The sequence below is a fragment of the Andrena cerasifolii genome, chromosome 5, assembly GCF_050908995.1.
Source record: "Andrena cerasifolii isolate SP2316 chromosome 5, iyAndCera1_principal, whole genome shotgun sequence".
NCBI lineage: Eukaryota > Metazoa > Arthropoda > Insecta > Hymenoptera > Andrenidae > Andrena > Andrena cerasifolii.
Window position 1 is genome coordinate 3,569,840 of NC_135122.1, and position 21,297 is coordinate 3,591,136.

A 21,297-nucleotide genomic window follows, 5' to 3' on the forward strand; every position below is an offset into this window, starting at 1 on the left:
ATTCATGGATATAAAAAACAAATAGAAAATACAAATAGGACAGAACATATAAATGTGTATCGTATGTGTGATTTTAATATTAAATAAAGAAGGTGTATATTATTATTAAAATTGTGAAAATGAACTTCCAATGGTGTGTACCATTAATTATATTTGAAACTCTTTAACTTAGGGGTCTCTACCCCCCTCTTCTTCTTACCACCGGGACGACGGATACGGAACTAACACGGAACGGATATGTGTGCGCAGACCTTAAAGAGACGACCATGACAGACCATCCGCTAGCCTGGCTAGCCCGTTATGGGAGCCTTCGTAGCGTCGCGCGGTCTCCTTGACAACGGAAGGCACGCTACGGGAAAGAAAGATTGGAAGGGGGAAGCAGGCCCGTGAGGGGCCCCTACGCTGGGCAGCGCTGATATAGACGCTTTCTGCTTTATATATTAAGATTTATTGTAATGACGAATTTGCAGAATTTGCGAGTACATATCGCATACAGTCTTCCTCGAATTATTGACATACTTTTTACCCGCATTGGTGGCCGCTCGTTGAGACGACGCACTGGCCCAACGGGCAACGAGGAGCCGCCGAGTTTCCACCGAGTTCGGCGGCATCTCGCTGTCCATAAGCTTAGCATAGAGGCTCGGCACGGCACGGACGGCCCGGCTCGGTGGCTGTATAAACCGACCTTTATCGGGAGAGAGTCTTTCCGAAAGACCAGAGGCGGATTAAGGTCGGTTGAGGCCCCGGGCACAAAAGAAAATATTGGGCCCCTTACAAAACAGGGAAAGACAGGAAAAATAAAATCACGTTAACCATATTTTTAAACACATAAACAGATTATGTACTCATAATGTTATAATTAATAATACAATTACAATCACAAAGTTTTGAACTAATAGTTGAACATACGAAAAAGTATGGTTATAATTAATGGTACTATACGTATAATAAACTAATAATTTGACATTTAAACAACAAAAATTATAGAACTTTACTTAAAATTAAAATTACGATCCGCTTACAATATGAAATCAAATTTGGTGTGATTAAAAAAAAGTGGAAAGTTGGTTTATGTGGGGCCCCTCGGTTTGGTTAATCAAAATCAAAAGACAACTATCCCGCACCCAGGCCAACTGAAAATTTAAATTTAAATTTTCCGCTCCGCCCTACTATATAGTCTGTTATTACACAGCGTCAGCACTGATCACAGACAGACACTGCTACGCTCAGGTACACGTGTGCCCTGTGGGAACACGCGTTGAATCATACCTATACAGATATAAAATCTTATGTGCATTATTATATAGCGTTTTCAAAGGATCACCGTTTATACATACGATGGTCATCAAAAGACTTATTCTGCAAGGGAAACCGTCTGCTGCCGGCAGGTGTGCAACGTGTGCAACGTTCGCATTAACGGTCTTCTGAACGCCGTTAAGGCGCACTTTCATGCATGCTCGTGCGTACATACTGCGAAACATGTTTCGTGAATCCGTCTATCACACAACGTACGTGTATAATAGAATTATTCAAAATAATGAAGCTTATTGATTGTGAATTAATTTTACTTTAACAATTGCTTCTATAATTAAATCTGCATTATATATAACATTGCAGTCATATCGGTAGTGTGTAAATACTTGTAATTATTTCGAGTTGTAAAATAAAAATGTTTTTTTTTCACCGACAGAACCAGAATGCATAATATTTTCCTTTCCCCTCTTATTCGTTTCTCATACAAAAATGCAATATTAATACAATAATATGAACAGAAAGATCAAAGAAAGGAATACTAATAAATAATAAAATGTTCAAATAACTATCGCTATTATTAGAGAGGGCAAAATAGAGAGGTTATAATTAACTTATAAACGGATGGTTTTCAGATTCACGTTTATTACCACCGTCCTGTTCCTTTTTTTGATGAGTATAGTCATTTTACAATTGTTTCTTGAGATTATAAAGACCTTCACAGAGCCGCCCTTATAGTTTGCGGGGCCCGGGGCCAAAGTCAATATTATTGAAAACAGATAACCTTACTCGCCTCTGTACTTTATGCGTCACTCGAGCTTACTGAAACTCTATTCTACGAAAATTTGCTGCCTCGACAATACAACTTGATTCATTTAATTTTTACAAATCAAGTCCCTAAGCGCGGGGCCCGGAGCAAGGGCCCCGCCTGTCCGGTGCTAAGGGCGGCTCTGAAGCTTCGATAACGTTAATATATAATAAAACTCGCATTTGGAAGAAAAATTCCAAGTGTAATATGTACATCAGATGCACTTTTTACAAATGTAAAAAAGATTTTTGACTTACACGCTAATAAACGAGACAAAACAAACTTTTTATACAAACTGACATTTATTTTTTATGTGTACATATTTAGTAAAAGCATTAAGTTAAATTAGTAAAACGATTTGAAAATAGAATGCCCACAAAAAATTCTAACTTAACTCAGTAACCAGGGTTGCCAGATCAGGCTTGATCTTTTGCCGGAGATTTCAATTTCGTTGAGGATCATTGAGGATTGCAGTCGGGGTGGGGGGGGGGGGGAGTGAGAGAGAAAAAGGGCCAATAAGAAAACAGGCATCTAAACTTCATTATAATAATGACTTCTTATAAAGGAGTAATAATAATAAAAGTATTATATGAACAATTATTAGAATTTCTTACAGATTTGAATAGTTTTTTATTTTTTTATGGCATGTTACACCAGTGCAGTGCCAGTGCGTGCCTGCCGAATTCGCATTAGCGAATATTAATTCTCTATTCTGCCGGAGATTTTTATTGTGCCTGCCAGAGGCCGGGGACAACGGTTCGAAACCTGAGACTCCGGCTGAATGCCGAAGATCTGGCAACCCTGTCAGTAACATATAGTTTGAGAAATATTGAAACTATACACGAGTATCTCACAAAATTGTTAAAAATGTAATAAAAATCACACTTGCAAAGAAGCTAATCTTGTTCCCGATTGAAACGCGGCAAGTGCTTATCTTGCGTTATAAAAGCAGTTTCACATGTCCAGTGGTCACCTAACCTGGCAATCCGATGACCCACGTAATCCTAACGTGGCTGTTGTCACATATGTTTAGAAGCGCGTGAGTCGTGGCTCGAGGGTGCCGATATTTGTTGACAAAATAGAAGCAACGTGTAATGTCTTGACTTCGATTGAACGACACTAGAATCCCACGGAATCGAGTAACATGCGGATATTCTCGCACGTAGCATCGACGCGCCGCTGGCCTTAAATGTTCCTCCACATTTCAAGTGTAACCTCACTCGCCGGGAAAGACGAATTCAGGAGCAGCAAGTTATGATTATATCGTCGCGTCGGGAGAGTTGAACATCCACTTTATTCTGTAATGAGAAAGATGATGTCAAGATGGGAAATACATTCGCTAACAATATTAACATTGTTGTTCGCTCTCCGGGTACAAAGCTTCCAAAGTCTGGAGGTGATATACGCGATAAATACTGGCGGGGAGGCGCACACCGATAGTTATGGGATTCGCTACCTTAAAGACCCTTTGTTGGGTAAGGTCGGAACAGCCTCTGACTACGGCAAGCAATTAATTATCGGACGGGTAAACGCCATCGATCAAATATTGTATCAAACAGAGCGTTATCACCACAGTACCTTCGGGTACGACGTGCCGATCAGCGAAGACGGAGATTATGTTATGATATTAAAGTTTTGCGAAGTTTATTTTAATTCCCCGAATATGAAGGTAACATTTCATCACGCTTCCACCTAAGGATGCGAACTGTTGTAGAAATGGCTGTTAAAAGTTGTCTTAAAAAGAGTTCTTCTCAACTAGTTATAAGGAGCAAAGATAATTATTATAAAGAGCAAAGATAATATTATAACGTTACTCAAATTAAATTTTGAGAAAGGCATCGTTGCCAGAAACTTTTTTATGCACGAGGATTAGACACGTTAAAATTGTAGCCACACACTGATGTGTTCAGTAATTTTTGGTTCTTTACAACTGTTATTCGCTGTAATGGTTTTTGGAAATGTTTGTCATTTGGAAACGATATTGCAGAGGTTTTAAAATCATGTTCACGATTTTGATATTGAAACTTAAAATGTTTCCGATAGCACTTAGCTCAACTTGAAATGATTGGAAGATGAGTCCTTAAAAATGGGAACGATGGAAGGCTGCTTTGGACTCTAATAGCGAATTCGGTACCTCGCACTGACTCTGCACTGGTGCCAGAAAATGACTTTGATTGGTTGATTCTTATAGAGCTCTCTTCGTTTCTATCAGAAGCAACAAATCGAAATCATTTTCTGGCACCAGTGCAGAGTCAGTGCGAGGTACCGAATTCGCTATAAGAATTCAATTTTATTTAATACTAGCTTAAAGCACCCAGCGTTGCCCGGGTAAAGCTTATAAGGATTGTCACAGAGTGTCAAGGGGGTGAAATAAGGGGGAAGGGGTGGGATTTACTGGTAGATTTCATGGTAGTCCATATTTTCCGCAGGGTTCTAGAGAGTAATTATGTAAATTTTAGTCCAGATCGGTTAAAAAAGTCGGGATAAAAAGTATCCTATGTGTTATTCCTGGTCTTAGACTATGTATGTACAAAATTTCAGAAAGATTCGTTGCGTAGTTGTGACGTGATTGAGTAACAAACATCCAAACACACTGTCGCATTTATTATATTATAGTTTTCTAACATGCCTGGCTTGCACCATTCTCATTCTTAGGATTGTAAATCATATCTACGATACACAATACTGTTGATTAATTATTTTGTTTTAAAACACTTTTCAGGTGTTTGATGTAGTTTTAAACGGAGACCATACTGTTGTTACTGACTTAGATATCTTTGAGAGGGTTGGACGAGGTATAGCGCACGACGAATATATTCCATTCAAAGTTCAAGGAGGAAAATTAATATACAATGACGAAGAGTCTGACATCTTAGCTGGAAAAATTCGAGTGGAATTTATAAAAGTACTGAGCCTATTTTTGTTATTTATTTCGGATATACTACGGTACAACCCAACCACCGGAATGAACTGAAATTATGAGGGGTTGGGCGAGAGGGGGGGAGAACCTCTAGTATAAAATTTTAGCTGCGGGTATTTGTTAGTTTCTGAGATATTAATAAAAAACTTTCGGCATAATACATTGAAATCTACCTATACAGACGTTACTAACACAACCATCTTCTCGTCGCCGTCGACTGTTCACAGCCGACGATACAATGTACGATATTGACCTCATCGCGCAATGCTTGTAACTGCAGTCTCATTTTTAGTATTCCCAAACTCACATCGGTTCGGTACTATGCTTTACGCGCCCGCGAGCGGGCGCGCACCCTCCGCACTGATCTAGCCCCAACTAATACTAATACCTGGAAGAAGTTGGAAAGTGGAATGCGTTGTCAACAGCAATAATATCTGAGTTTCTCAACAACGATCGCACTTGGCTTGGTGAAGACCGTTCGCGTCCAACTTTTGTTACCACATCCCTGTACATACATTTTAAGACCAATATCGTACATTGTATCGTCGGCTGACAGCCAAACTAACAAATACCCGCAGCTAAAATTTTATATTAGAGGTTCCTTCCCCCTCCCGCTCAACCCCTCAAAATTTCGGTTCATTCCGGTGGTTGGGTCATACGGTAGTACAGTCTTCATTCCATGCTCTTCGCTTTCATTAATATTTCGTTAATTTCAATGAATCACTTGTAGGGTTACAGAGATAATCCGAAGATAAATGCTATCGCCGTTGTGAAAGGAAACATAGAAGGTAGTATTTAAAATTCTGGAATATCGGTTTGGAAATTAGATTATATTTTGTTATTAATCTCGACGATTTTCAGATATACCGCAGTTAGGCCCAATTCCTCAGGAGCCAGAGGAGTATCACAATATACAGGAAGACGAGGAGGAGTCTACGGTTCGTAGTCGGCACACAAGTGGACCCAGAACTCCAGATCCCTACTCGATTGACGACTCTTCGGTAATGTTACCGGTCTTTGTAGCTATTGGAACGTTTATTCCTTTACTGTTTTGCCTATGCAAACTGTAGGCGGTGAAATGTTTTGCACAGGAATGCCTTGTACTTAAAGAATAATAGTGTTCTGATCAGCTTAGGTGAATTTAGCGCATCCTGAGGAGATGCCTGCATCGATCGTGTATATAGAAAGAACATTTTCGTATTTAAGCTATGTCGTCGCACTTCATCGAAGCTATTTATTATTAATTTAATCAAATGAACATATCTAGAGGATGTTTTTGTATGAGAAACGACTAAAATTTTTGAACGAGATACAAGAGTTAGGGATGGGTGAAGATTTGTGCAATTACAACTTTTTTTTGCCATTTTTATGTGTTCATTCGTTGTATTGTTTAGTGTTCAACGTTTCGCTGCCAATTAGCACAAAGTTTTGCACAAGTCTTGTTCGCCTAGTCTTGAACCATTTGGTCCTAAGTATTTTAAACACGGTGCTGGCACACAATTATTAATTTTAAGAAAGGCTTTGTAACTTAAAGTGTTCGAGGGAGAATTGTAATGAATTTCGTGTGGTGTGAGACGTTTCCATTCGGAGATAAGAAGAACAGTATGAAGGATGTCACACAATGTAACGAGGCGAAGTATTTTCTTCCGTTACACGCACACGTAATGTTTCGATTACAGTGTATGAATTATGTACTGTAGAAAATTTGGGAAATCGCTATTTTCACCTGTTTCCGTTGTCTTTAGTGCGAAACGTGTTGCTTATAATTACACTCCGTGTATTATATATGTTTAGAAACGAAAATGAACCCAATAGTCCGTTAAATACCAAAGTAATTTCGAACTTTTGTGAATCAGAGCAAATAAAGCTGTTATTATTGTCATACCAACGTCGTTTTCTTCGTTTTTCATGCAAACTTTTTCCAATCCGTCGATTTACATTACTATAATAATCTATGTTAACGAGAATTAGTAGAACTTCTTTGGTATTCTCATCCGTTCATTCTTAAATCGAGTATCTGCTAATTATGGAACTATTCCATAGAATTATGCGAATTAGGTGTTAATTTTTTTCATTTCACATTTTATCCACAATTATATAAATTCTGTTTTTAATATATATTATACATGTATGTGTATATTTGTACATACTATCGCAGACAAGTATATGTAGAATAGACCGAACATTTTATGGGACTTACAAGGGAAGCCATTTTGATAAGCCTTGGCACAATGGATCTATGTCGTAAATAAGTAAATAAGTAGGTGTCCGAGCGTTTCAGCCAATAGGCCTTAATAATAGAGATATTTACCTGTAAATTATTAAAACTTTCATAATGGCCATGGGGTTTTAGTGGGTAAAAATCCCACACTACCTTGACGCCCCAGGGGGATTCCCCTCTGGAGGAGTCGGGGTGCCTTTTGAAGATTTCCCCAAGTTAAAGAAAAATTTATAAAAAAAATTATAAATTTTGTAGATATAAAAAGACACCCCGACGCCTCCAGGAGGGAATTCCCCGCGGGCGCCAGGGCAGTTGTGGCATTTTTACCCAGTAAAACCCCACGGCCACTATGAAATTTTTAATAGTTTACATGTAAATATCTCTATTATTAAGGGGGTAGACACATCACGTGACCTGGCCGATTCGGCAGGTCGGTATTATAGCATTTTTTTCTGCACAGAAATGGTAATACCGATAGATCGACGATTACCCGGTGAACGCGAGAGGGAGCTGTTTGCTATTTCTGTATTCTATTCTGAATAAGGAAAGAAATTCTCAGCTGTTCCGTTATATTTATAAAAATTTAAACGGAAAGTCGGCTGGTACTGTAAACTTAAAAAATTCATTGTACATTTTAATTACTTGAAATGTGCTTATGCTACAATATTCTACGTTAGCAGTAAGGAATTCTAAGTGAAAAGGGAAAATAGATGAGGGAATGTCCCCAGAAAATGAAATTTGTTAGGTTAGTCATTTTTTTACTAGCAAAGCACCGAAACAGAACATGAAATACACTTATTACACGTCCTCTGCAGAAAGCAGTTAGCAACAAACATTATATATACAAAATTGTATTGAATGTTGAATTGGACTAGTGAAAATGCGCAGACTGGATGCGCGTGATTATTATGTGGTCGGCTCCTCGAAATGAGAGAAAATATAACCTAAATATATGCTATATGACAACAAATGTTTAGTGGCTATTTCAGCTTCAAAGGCATCGCTTTAAAGTTGCAAATAAGAGGCGCAGGCCTTTCAAGAGGCGTTCGAAAATTCTGCGTCTCTTCGTTAAACAGTCACTGTCTCGAAACATCTGCGCCACTTCTCGCTCTTTGATTTGCTTTCCGGAGACGTTACTTTGTGCAATCTCTTTCGACGGCATGTTCTCCTGTTACAAAGCTCAATTTTGTGCATCCTGAAAATTTTCGCCCGATTTTGGCCAATATATCAGGAGAACATGAAGTGGAAAGAGGTATACTAAAGGGTATAGCCGGTTAAGATGGTCAAATGTGCCCTTGAACCGAATTCGACTCACGATGAATCATTCGAAAGCTTATTAAAAAAGAAACATTTGTGGCAATTTTCAACTTCGTATCTCCACCCGGAGGGTAGTAAAGGGCAAAAATAGGAAATCAGGTTTTTGCCGAATTTCTCCTATACTAGGGGATGAAAAATTTTGAAAAAAATCAGAGGCATTTCCGTTATCAGGGCACATATTAGAGAATCGTTTCAGATTTTTAAATTGAAAAACCAAGCTGTGAAAAATAAAAAACGCCCAAAAATGCTGAAAAATGCCGATTGTGTATCGAAGCAGGCTTGGCACTATAATTATATTTTTACTGTAAGTACGTATGATTGTTACTATTGTCCTGAATTTTTTTCAGATTTTTAAATTGAAAAACCAAGCTGTGAAAAATAAGACACGCCCAAAAATGCTGAAAAATGCAGATTGTGTATCGAAGCAGGCTTGGCACTATAATTATATTTTTACTGCAAGTACGTATGATTGTTACTATTGTCCTGAATTTTTTTCAGATTTTTAAATTGAAAAACCAAGCTGTGAAAAATAAAAAACGCCCAAAAATGCTGAAAAATGCCGATTGTGTATCGAAGTAGGCTTGGCACTATAATTATATTTTTACTGTAAGTACGTATGATTGTTACTATTGTCCTGAATTTTTTTCAGATTTTTAAATTGAAAAACCAAGCTGTCAAAAATAAAAAACGCCAAAAAATGCTGAAAAATGACGATTGTGTATCGAAGCAGGTTTGGCACTATAATTATATTTTTACTGTAAGTACGTATGATTGTTACTATTGTCCTGAATTTTTTTCAGATTTTTAAATTGAAAAACCAAGCTGTGAAAAATAAAACACGCCCAAAAATGCTGAAAAATGCAGATTGTGTATCGAAGCAGGCTTGGCACTATAATTATATTTTTACTGTAAGTACGTATGATTGTTACTATTGTCCTGAATTTTTTTCAGATTTTTAAATTGAAAAACCAAGCTGTGAAAAATAAAACACGCCCAAAAATGCTGAAAAATGCAGATTGTGTATCGAAGCAGGTTTGGCACTATAATTATATTTTTACTGTAAGTACGTATGATTGTTACTATTGTCCTGAATTTTTTTCAGATTTTTTAATTCGGTGCGCCGCAGTTAAAAAAATTAAAAACCGATTTTTTCGTCGTTTTTTCCGGGTCAGAGTAACTTATACGTCGAATAGCTTCATGAAATAAGTGTTTTATGCGATCTTCAATGTTTATACGTACAGCAAAACATCATAGGAATTAAAGAAACTGAAAAAACCTAATCATTTGCCTTAAAGTTGCAAATAAGAGGCGCAGGCCTTTCACGAGACGTTCGAAAATTCTGCGTCTCTTCGTTAAACAGTCACTGTCTCGAAACATCTACGCCACTTCTCGCTCTTTGATTTGCTCTCCGGAGACGTTACTTTGTGCCACCTCTTTCGACATCATGTTATCCTGTTACGAAGCCCAATTTTGTGCATTCTGAAAATTTTTGCCAGATTTTGGCTCAGGTATCAGGAGAACATGAAGCGAAAAGAGGTATTCTGAATTTCAGCTTCGAAGGCATCCTCGATTCTCTCTCCGAAGACGTTACTTAGTGCCACCTCTTTCGACATCATGTTATCCTGTTACGAAGCCCAATTTTGTGCATTCTGAAAATTTTTGCCAGATTTTGGCTCAGGTATCAGGAGAACATGAAGCGAAAAGAGGTATTCTGAATTTCAGCTTCGAAGGCATCCTCGATTCTCTCTCCGAAGACGCTACTTAGTGCCACCTCTTTCGACATCATGTTATCCTGTTACGAAGCCTAATTTTGTGCATTCTGAAAATTTTTGCCAGATTTTGGCTCAGCTATCAGGAGAACATGAAGCGAAAAGAGGTATTTTGAATTTCAGCTTCGAAGGCATCCTCGATTCCCTCTCCGAAGACGTTACTTAGTGCCACCTCTTTCGACATCATGTTATCCTGTTACGAAGCCCAATTTTGTGCATTCTGAAAATTTTCCTCAGATTTTGGCTCAGGTATCAGGAGAACATGAAGCGAAAAGAGGTATTCTGAATTTCAGCTTCGAAGGCATCCTCGATTCTCTCTCCGAAGACGTTACTTAGTGCCACCTCTTTCGACATCATGTTATCCTGTTACGAAGCCCAATTTTGTGCTTTCTGAAAATTTTTGCCAGATTTTGGCCCAGGTATCAGGAGAACATGAAGCGAAAAGAGGTATTCTGAATTTCAGCTTCGAAGGCATCCTCGATTCTCTCTCCGAAGACGTTACTTAGTGCCACCTCTTTCGACATCATGTTATCCTGTTACGAAGCCCAATTTTGTGCTTTCTGAAAATTTTGCCAGATTTTGGCCCAGGTATCAGGAGAACATGAAGCGAAAAGAGGTATTCTGAATTTCAGCTGCGAAGGCATCCTCGATTCTCTCTCCGGAGACATTACTTTGTGCCACCTCTTTCGACGGCATGTTCTCCTGTTACAAAGCCCAATTTTGTGCATTCTGAAAATTTTTGCTAGATTTTGGCCCAGGTATCAGGAGAACATGAAGCGGAAAGAGGTATTCTGAATTTCAGCTTCGAAGGCATCCTCGATTCTCTCTCCGAAGACGTTACTTAGTGCCACCTCTTTCGACATCATGTTATCCTGTTACGAAGCCCAATTTTGTGCATTCTGAAAATTTTGCCAGATTTTGGCTCAGCTATCAGGAGAACATGAAGCGAAAAGAGGTATTTTGAATTTCATCTTCGAAGGCATCCTCGATTCTCTCTCCGAAGACGTTACTTAGTGCCACCTCTTTCGACATCATGTTATCCTGTTACGAAGCCCAATTTTGTGCATTCTGAAAATTTTTGCCAGATTTTGGCCCAGGTATCAGGAGAACATGAAGCGAAGAGAGGTATTCTGAATTTCAGCTGCGAAGGCATCCTCGATTCTCTCTCCGGAGATATTACTTTGTGCCATCTCTTTCGACGGCATGTTCTCCTGTTACAAAGCCCAATTTTGTGCATTCTGAAAATTTTTGCCAGATTTTGGCCCAGGTATCAGGAGAACATGAAGCGAAAAGAGGTATTCTGAATTTCAGCTGCGAAGGCATCCTCGATTCTCTCTCCGGAGACATTACTTTGTGCCACCTCTTTCGACGGCATGTTCTCCTGTTACAAAGCCCAATTTTGTGCATTCTGAAAATTTTTGCTAGATTTTGGCCCAGGTATCAGGAGAACATGAAGCGAAAAGAGGTATTCTGAATTTCAGCTGCGAAGGCATCCTCGATTCTCTCTCCGGAGACATTACTTTGTGCCATCTCTTTCGACGGCATGTTCTCCTGTTACAAAGCCCAATTTTGTGCATTCTGAAAATTTTTGCCAGATTTTGGCCCAGGTATCAGGAGAACATGAAGCGAAAAGAGGTATTCTGAATTTCAGCTGCGAAGGCATCGCCTTAAAGTAGCAAACAAGAGCTACGCCTTTCATGGGCCTTTAAACAGTTCTCGGTTAATGTGATGCTTTTGAAAGACTCGAAGCTTGTAATTTCTGAATTTTCAAAATTTTCTTCAATATCGACTTATTAACAAAGGAAATCTATGGTATTCTTAAGGAAATACCATAGATATTTGAAATTTGGATAGGAATATGTAAAAGGTATTTCTGAATAATAATACAGTTTGTTTCAAGTTTCTTTCATTTTATTTGCATAAAAGGCCTTTACAGTGTTACAATAAAGTATAAGGTATATAAAGTCACTATTTTCTTGTGATTACTATCAAGGTTTCCATCATTCCGTCGAAATATTCCGAAGTTAAAACCTGTAAGAAGAAAAATATTTTTAGTAACTTGACTTGTCTATTATTGAAAATGGGAGAAACGTTACAACATTTTGTCACGTATGAAAATATATTAGTAAAGGGAATAATTCGCTCCAAAATTCTGTGTCTCTTCGTTAAACAGTCACTGTCTCGAAACATCTGCGCCACTTCTCGCTCTTTGATTTGCTCTCCGGAGACGTTACTGGATGAAAATAGTCTTGGAAAAATGTAACAATAAATAAAAAAAATTTAAAGTGTTCCTACATCTACCGCGAATTACTTTTTTATTCCTGTTACTTTAAAAATAAATATAATATTGAAGTGAGATTATTTCCAGTATTATTCCTTTCATTCATTTTTATATAATATCATTCAGTATAGTATGTCCTCCTCTGTACTTGGTTACAATAGCATGTCCAACTTCCAAGCAATATTGTCGAGTTATTATTATAATTTTGCAGATTCTAACTTATACTACTAATTACATACTTTCAGTGATACCTATATTACAATAATGCAAAAAGTATTTATGTAATTATAAAGTACCATTGAATGTTTGAACCTGTTTTTCTCAAAAACGCTAAAAGTGGACATACAATATGTGTGCACTAATTGTAAGCCATCGATGTACAATAGGAAATTTATTTTTAAGGTAGGTTAGTCCGTTGTTGTTCTAACTGCCTGAATTACTATGACATAAATACGACAGCGATTTCAAGTGATGTATATGTAACGATAAAAGCGTTAATTTAGTAAATGTATACAATTCCCAGCAGTTCCTATGTCAATGTATGCCTAAAATGAATATAACCTAACCTACAATCGTCTGAAAATGCATACATTGACTCCATCATGCTTCTTTGTGGCTCGTATATTCAGCTATCGCTTCAGTTTTGCTATGAATCCACGTTGGCAGTCCTCCCGAGTAGGCGCCATCTCGTATCTACTACCTCAACTAAATTTGTCACGTGACTTGCTATGTATTATCGCCAATATGGCGGAACTCTGATTTGGGAATGTAGTCACGAGTTTTCGTTTTTCGTTCTTATATGAGCAGATTTTGGCCTAGGAGAGGTCTCATTCGAAAGAAGAAGATTCAATGCGGAGCGCTCTGCTCACCGTTTTAGTCACAAAACGCTTTTAGTGACCTAAAAATGCTTGGATTCTGCGGGTATATTTTGTCGACTTTTGCTTTACTTTGGACACTGATATTATTACATATCAACACAATCACGTTGAACCATGAGCAGAGCATGAGACCTCGCCCAGCCCCAAATCTGCTCATATAAGGACGAAAAACGAAAAATTCCGAACCCATGTTTCGGGCCAGATTGTGTCGGTATACAGCGCGCTGCAGTACCCGTGTCTACCCCCTTAAATAAGTAACAATTACCCCTACAGCACCGGAACATTGCCGGAACGTTACAGCTATGTTACGGTGCAAGATTGCAACGATGCAACATCGCAAGGATGCTGCAATGAATTGTGCTGTATGGGTAATAATAATAAAGTGGATAAAATAAAAGAAATTCATTCTTCCTAATAAAAATGTCAAAGAAAAGAAAATTGTGTTGGAAATAAACACAAGTTACTGTAGACTGTGCATCACTTGAAAGATTTCTCTAATGAAAGTACAATACATAATGATTATGATTGAAAGATAAAAAATAAAATATTACATATAAAGTCAAACATATAAAATTATTCTGCCTACTTTAATTTTTGTGAATTCTTTTTTAAAGGCAGGTCTTGCAGACGCCATAGTAACAAAAAATTAATAAGTCTTTATAATACCAATATTGGGTTAAGGACACAATGTTTAAATTGATGCTTCCAATTTCATTCAAATAAGTCAAAAATTTCCAGTCTTGCACAATTAAGAAATCAGTTTTTATCGTAATGATCTGTGGTCGAAGAAGAATTGTTGCTATCTTATCAATCACGAACAGATAACGCTCTCTGCTAATGTGCAGTTAAACATTGGACTATGTTGATATTTTTTGATCGATAATTTGATCGATGATTTACCGAATTCAGGAATCGTGCCATATGTATTTACATGAATGAAACTTTTAGGATATTTAATAGAGATTTAGTATACCATACTTTAGTAATTGCAGTTTAGTAAGCTCTTTCGTTAAGAGAAATAATTAAAGTATCACCTATAAAGGTGATAAGGTGATTAAGGCCTTAATCCTCAATCGATTTATTCGGATAATCGTTATTTATTGGGTAATATTACACTCATAATTAAAAAATTAGAAACACAATAAATCCCTTGCCTGTTTGCGATAAAATTTTTGAATCTGCAAAGGTTTCAGAAAATTTTATGGGGCAAGTTGAATCGTACAAATTCCGTTTCCCTTTACCGTTTTGCAATCGGAGTCTTCGCTTGCAGTTTAGGGGGATTCCCTTCCGGAGCGCGCTGTTTAAATCTCAGACAGCTTAACATCCTTATACCTAAATTGTTTTAAACACATTTATTACCCAATCACAACAAAGTAACCTGGCATTCAATTACAGTGAAGAAAATGTTTTGTTATGTAATTTAAAATTTAAAATACGCTGTTGCTAACACATCAATGTATTATAATATTTATAAGGAATACATGTGGTATGGATATTTCTCTTCATCCTTGTACAATTCAAGGTAACTCTGGTGTCATTGCACAATAAATGTGTTTAAAACAATAGTAAAAATATAAGGACTGTGTGGTTTCAATGTGAGAAAAATTATTGAAACTAGTGCAGAAATATGTGAAGTATGCATCAACGCATGCTCCTTGTGTCGCGTGCGCCTCTGTCTGGGATTTGAACTGCGCGCCACGGAAGTCGGACCCATAAATTTCAATTGCTTATTGTATCTCTAAAACGAAGCCCCAATTTTCAAAAAATTAGGTAAAGGAGTTTTTCACCTTCATTTGCACCTGGAATTTGTACATATCGGCTCGTTTCAGAATTTTTCGGCACCCTGTACAGAAGTATTATTTTTAAAAGTATAATCTTCCTCTTCGTTAATACTACAGTAACTTTATTCTATATATTTACGTGCTTCACTATGTATTTTTTTGCAATGTTAATAACTACTATAGAGTAGCTTTCAAGACAGTCACTAATATAATTTTTTTATTTTATTAAATGCTGTTCGGATAATAGTTGAACATTCGGTTAAACGATTTTAAGGCAATAAGCGTTCTACTGTATCTAAAAATTGCCCATGACTGGCTCGAAACAGGCGCGACTTAATTGTTTAAAAATTTTGAAGTAACCTCAGGGCCCGATCTAGGCGGGCGCAAGCAGGGCAACTGCCTCGAACGGGAAATTTGGTGGCAACAAAATTGGTGGGAGGAGAAAATTAAAATCAATAAAACTGTTTACGTTGTTCACTTATTCATTTTTCAAAATATTTTATATGAGTTGTGTTTTTTTTAGATTTAAAAAGTAGGTAGGTACCTACCTCCTAGCTATTTAAGTTTGTATAAAACAAAAGTCTTTTTTGCTATTCAACAAATAGCTACCAAAAATTTCACGCACTGTCAAAAATTGGTCACTATTGGTATTCGATAATTGGGTAGAAAATAATTTTTGCAGTAAAAGTTCTTACTTAATAACAAAAACAGATACCGTATTGTGCTCTGGATGTAGTTTTTTTACTATTTTTGATTATTTTAAGTAGAAAAGAGGTGATTAGGTTTAGGGTCAAGTGAATCACCGTCGCGTCCGCATTTCTACTCACCAAAATTTTAGCAACATAACCTCACAATTCAATATATGCTGTAACCTCTATTTCTATTCGAAGGCATTTTATTTTTTGTTTATCATTATTTTATGCTTTAGTCTTGTGTTATAAAACATCTCCATAAAAGCTGTAACTTATTTTACCCTGAAAAGGCAACATATTATGTGAGCAGAAATTGGTACAAATGGTGAGTAGAAATACGTACATCGCTATTTTTCGATTACAAGTAGTTAAACATCTTGAAATATCTTTCTTAAATAGTTTTCGACTGGTTGATTTATTATTAAATAATTAATCAATTACTCTGCAAATTTTCATCGCAAACAAATTTTTTACACCTTCTTTCCGACGAGTAACCTCTTGAACGAGCAGAAATTGGGACATTCGCCTTACATGAGCGAAGGGTCGAAAACTCGAGTGTAAGAACGCCCGTTGCGCGGGCATTGGCTTTGTAAAGCAGATTTGGAAGGCCTCCTGTACCACGAACCCGCCTCAGGATGCGGTTGATGATCGATCGTGTGATTCGCGCCGATGAACAGAAGAAAGCACTTACCAACAAGTTCAATTGGCCGTGGAGCACTGCGAAAGCTGGTACGTGCATGCGCGTGTGTACGTCGACCGGCGTGTTCTTAATGGGAATAAGCTCATTCATCCCATATGAAACGGAAGATCATGCGACCTCCGATCGTCTAGGCCTCTGATGTATGCCCATCACCGGCAATTAACTGTCAATTCGAGGCCGCACTTGTGTGCCTACGAAACCCTCAGCCCTAAGTCTCGAGTGCCAATCATCCCCCGAAGAAGAAAACCAAATCCTTGGCAGTAACGTTCAAAAGTCCCTTTATATTCTCGATGCTTACTTTACCGGGGTTTCCCATGTTTTCTTTCAATCGCCAAAACTATTGTTGTGATATAAAAATGGGCGGATCAACTTGACGCTTCATTTGATTCGAGTCTATAGATTCCATCTCATTTGATATTCAGGACTGGGCAAAGTCTCTAATTGCAAAGAACTCGATTCTGTTGGGTAAGATGCGCTTGTAAATAATCCAAAGAATCAATTAATAATTTAGAAATTTTACAGTCAGACAGTGTTGAAGTCCATCCAGTGATTTTACGATCGTTAAATCGATCGCAATTAGACCGACTGTAATTGCAACAGGTCATCGATAAGCCCTCGTAAAGAGGAACCAGCTGATACCGTTTTTATCCGGACAATCGGATGAAAACACCTGCAAACGTGGCCTTAAAGATCGCGATATCAAACTTGATAAAATAAATGTTTGTATCTACTCGTATCTGGGCGGAATGACTTCGGGATAATATTTCTTATGTCATGGATCCGTCTGACAGTCTAAAGAAGCCTATGGATTCGTTCTCAGAGTATAACGATTTTAAACGTGTGAAATAAAAGATATGGATTCACAAAGGGAATAAAATATTGAAATGTAGTTGTCAAAAATATAAAAAAAATGTATGACGCAGCAGTACTTCTTTATTCATAAATTAAATACCAAGGCAATATATTTCGACTATATATCGCCCCCCCCCCTCCTCCAAGAGTAATAAAATAGAAAAATATTGTGACATTGTGTATTGTCCTGTATAAATAATTAATGTGAATTTAATTATTTAGGCTATAGTATCAGATAGAGATGTTGAAATATAAATTACAAGCAGATTTTAAATCCTGTAAAAGAAGGTTAAAAAGTGTACTTTTACATATTTCGCCCCCTCCAAGAAAGGCTCCTAAATCCGCCTCCGCAAAGCTTTGGGCGAGATGGTTTTTTTTTCGAGGAAAAAAAATTACCGTCACGAGAATTCAGAATGAATGATAATCTTGAATTGTAATATTTCACGAGGCAATGCATCCCAGCGAAGCGTAATTTTTGTCTGGCAGTGAAAGAGACACGAGGGTCGGGCATTGACACCCTTCCTATTGGCTAATGCTGTACGTTTTTCCTGTCTGGTTGCCTTTAATCCAACCAGTTGTTAGCAGTACTTGTTCGAATTCATCGTCTGATCGTGTGGCAAGAACTCATATCACTCGATTTCTTTCCAATCCTATCGTGCCCGGAGAATGACTCTCCTCGGGCAAAAATTGTTTTGGGAAAGGTTACCGGTAATTTATCGCGTTTAACCCTTAGTATTATGATTTTCTTATTTTACTTTTAAAAAATTTATTTTATTTTTTTACTTTTAAAAATTTTATTTTTTTTTACTTTTAAAAAATTTATTTTATTTTTTTACTTTTAAAAAATTTATTTTATTTTTTTACTTTTAAAAAATTTATTTTATTTTTTTTTACTTTTCAAAAATTTATTTTATTTTTTTACTTTTAAAAAATTTATTTTATTTTTTACTTTTAAAAAATTTATTTTATTTTTTTTTACTTTTAAAAAATTTATAATGTAACAACTTTTTATACAAACGAAAAAATATGGATATAACAGCAGTCTTACACAATGTATGAAGGCACCTATGTATTATAATGTTAAACCAATGCTCGGTTTTGCAGAATGTTACAATAGCGTTACATACATTATTATGTTCGACATCAAATTCATTCAAAAAGGAAAACTGACATAACTGAGGGAAAATTAGCATTTACCTGGTATTTTCAATGGTCCTGGCGAAACCAATCCTCGTAAAAGTTGTAATCAACAATACGAGAGTGTATCACAATAGGACGTGTTTCTAGAACCAATGTGTGAACCATTTATTTACAATGTACCTAAATTAATTAAATTCCAAGTATTTTTCAAAATTAAACATTTTGCACGGAAATGCAAGAATATTCAAATTCTTAATTTTCCTTCAACATCACTAATTTTTCATTTACAAGGTCACTTGAAGGTCAATGTATGATACATGGTTGAATTCGTGTTACTGTTCACTTACAAAGATATGATAATAAAAATGTGTTACCAACGTTAAAAACGTACGATGTTCTTGACCTTAAAAACTCAAAAGAGGCCTTGGAAGAAATTTTCTCTTTAATATTTATCTCTTTACAACAGTCGTGTTATTTCTGACAAATTCTTCCGTATCACTAAAAGTAGCGAAATTATTTAGATGAACAAAATAATTGAAGCACTCTGCATATTATGTTTTGCTATTTACGAATATACATGTATGTACTGCCTTAAATGAACGATTCTTATTGGCAGTGTCTTCCGTTTCCAACTCTCAAGTATGTTAAATGTATTTATCGTAGCTGAAGTTCCTACTTGATTAGTGATATGCATCAAATGTAAACAGGTTACGGCATTTCTCCTTAAAATAATTTAACCTTAAATATTCGTACGTAAATGTATTTTCAGCGTCACGCAATACGGCGACATTAACTGTAGCTGGCGTATCTCGTCTCGAATGTGACGCATTCAACGTTCCAGGATTAAGTGCGCGCGCAGACTCGACTTCACGCACGTACCAACACTTGCGTGGCGTCTCCGCTTCATTAAAAGCGCAGACAGCGGGCACGATGGGGAACGAGCCAGTCGGATTAAAATATAGAGTGGCAGACGTGTACATACTCGCAAGCATACGAATATATCAGTTTTTACTACTATAATGTCACATAGGAAGGAAATAAATTAATTTTCACCATGGCCTTTCTTAACGTGTATTTATACACTTTGAAAACACAAAGTAATTTTAAGTTACCTTCGAGGTTAAAAAGGGTAACACAAATAATTGATAGCTTTAGTCCCTATTGTTACGGACACAAACTTATGAACAACGTCATTGCAATGTATTATTAGTAGGTATACCTACTACTTTTGAGAACAGATATTAACATCTGTTCCAGTTATTGTAAGGTTAATATTTTGTCACCTTGCCATTTTGTTTATCGACTGAAGCACAACGTCTTTGTACAGATTTAATCGAACGAACACATCGGGCGACGGGAATAGAACACCGTGCATGTTCAATTACTTTATATAATTCATTGACAGTTTTTAAAGTACACATATAAACACACGTTAAAAATCATGAAAATTAATTCATTTCTTTCCTATATGATATTATAGCCAGTAAAAACTGATACATACTTATGTACCCACATACATACACACGTACATACGTACGTTCGTAAGTACATATATGTATGTTCGCCACTGTACATACGTATACGTCGATTCAGCATCGTTTCCAGGGGCGGATTTGGGTATAGGCCAAGTACCCTGCGGCCTAGAGCGGCAAATTTTGGGAAGCGACAAATTTTGGGATGCGACAAATTTTGAGGAGCAGCAAATTTTGGGGGCGACATATTTTGGGGAGTGGCAAATGTTGGGAATTAGCAATTTCCGAGAAGCGGCAAATTTTTTTTGGGGGGGGGGGCGACAAATTTTGGGGAGCGAAAAATTTTGAGGAGCCTCAAATTTTGAGGGGCGATAAATTTTGGGGAGTGACAAATTTTGGGAAAGCGACCAATTTTTTGGGGGGAGGGGCGATAAATTTTGGGGAGCATCAAATTTTGGGGAGTGGCAAATTTTGGGGGGCGAAAAATTTTGAGGAGCATCAAATTTTGGGGAGCGGCAAATTTTGGAGAGCGGCGAATTTGGAAGCAACAAATTTGGGGAGGGGCAATTTTTGAGAAGCAGCAAATGTTGGAGAGCAACAAATTTTGAGCGAGAGTAATTGGAAAAGGTTTAAACACAGAGGCTTCAGACAACTTTAAAACCAATTCCCTTTTTTTCTTGTGGCGAATTAGCAATGACTCAGATGTAAGTTGCCATACTGAATTAATTTTGAAATTGTCTTGACACTTTTAAATCGAAATATTTGATGATATTTCACGGAAAGGGCGGCAGGCGCTTGTTAGCCTATGGGCGTCAAATCTTCAGATCCGCCCCTGATCGTTTCCCAGCGATTGTTAGCCGAATAAGTAATCTTGTTTGCTCGGACCCCATTATCTGATGTGCAGTTGGTGAAATTCGAGCTTATGTATAGCGATAGGATCGATTTAACTCTTGATTATCCACCGATATGAGGTTTAGGGGAAACTGTCGATGAGATACTTAGTATGATTAATTCTGGCCGATTTTTTTCAGGATTCAAGTGGGAAAAGGAACGTGAGAAATAAAGCACAGTGAATTCATTTTCTTCATCTTTCTCTTTCGCTTTCTCTATCTACGGTCCCTCGGCCGTCAATCACAACTGGTTGTTTCAATTTGCTAATGTGCAACGTTAATTGTCCAGTTAAAGTAGTTAGTTGAATTAGCGGATCGACGAACT

General features: G+C 37.1%; 1 protein-coding gene and 2 long non-coding RNA genes across 5 annotated transcripts; 2 read left to right on the forward strand and 1 right to left on the reverse strand.

Annotated features, from left to right (window-relative positions):
* Window positions 1-1,457: 1,457 nt before the first annotated feature.
* LOC143369239 (uncharacterized) lies at window positions 1,458-5,167 on the reverse strand. The gene is made up of 3 exons (XR_013085358.1): window positions 5,153-5,167; window positions 3,038-3,751; window positions 1,458-2,860 (listed from the first exon to the last, which is right to left on the reverse strand). It is a non-coding gene; the product is annotated as an uncharacterized LOC143369239 (long non-coding RNA).
* On the forward strand, window positions 3,363-6,863 carry LOC143369238 (malectin-A). Its single transcript, XM_076812923.1, has 4 exons — window positions 3,363-3,728; window positions 4,782-4,964; window positions 5,710-5,767; window positions 5,841-6,863. The coding sequence occupies exons 1-4, from the start codon at window positions 3,363-3,365 to the stop codon at window positions 6,047-6,049; spliced, it is 816 nt and encodes a 271-aa protein (XP_076669038.1). The 3' UTR covers window positions 6,050-6,863.
* An 897-nt stretch (window positions 6,864-7,760) lies between these two features.
* LOC143369067 (uncharacterized) lies at window positions 7,761-10,392 on the forward strand. 3 transcript variants are annotated; one of them, XR_013085332.1, is made up of 4 exons: window positions 7,761-7,945; window positions 8,865-8,976; window positions 9,167-9,247; window positions 9,318-10,392. It is a non-coding gene; the product is annotated as an uncharacterized LOC143369067 (long non-coding RNA). The 3 variants fall into 3 exon arrangements; XR_013085331.1 differs by lacking the exon at window positions 7,761-7,945 and having other exon boundaries at window positions 8,155-8,976; window positions 9,318-9,425; window positions 9,469-10,392; XR_013085330.1 differs by lacking the exon at window positions 7,761-7,945 and adding an exon at window positions 8,155-8,821.
* The last annotated feature ends 10,905 nt before the right edge of the window (window positions 10,393-21,297 follow it).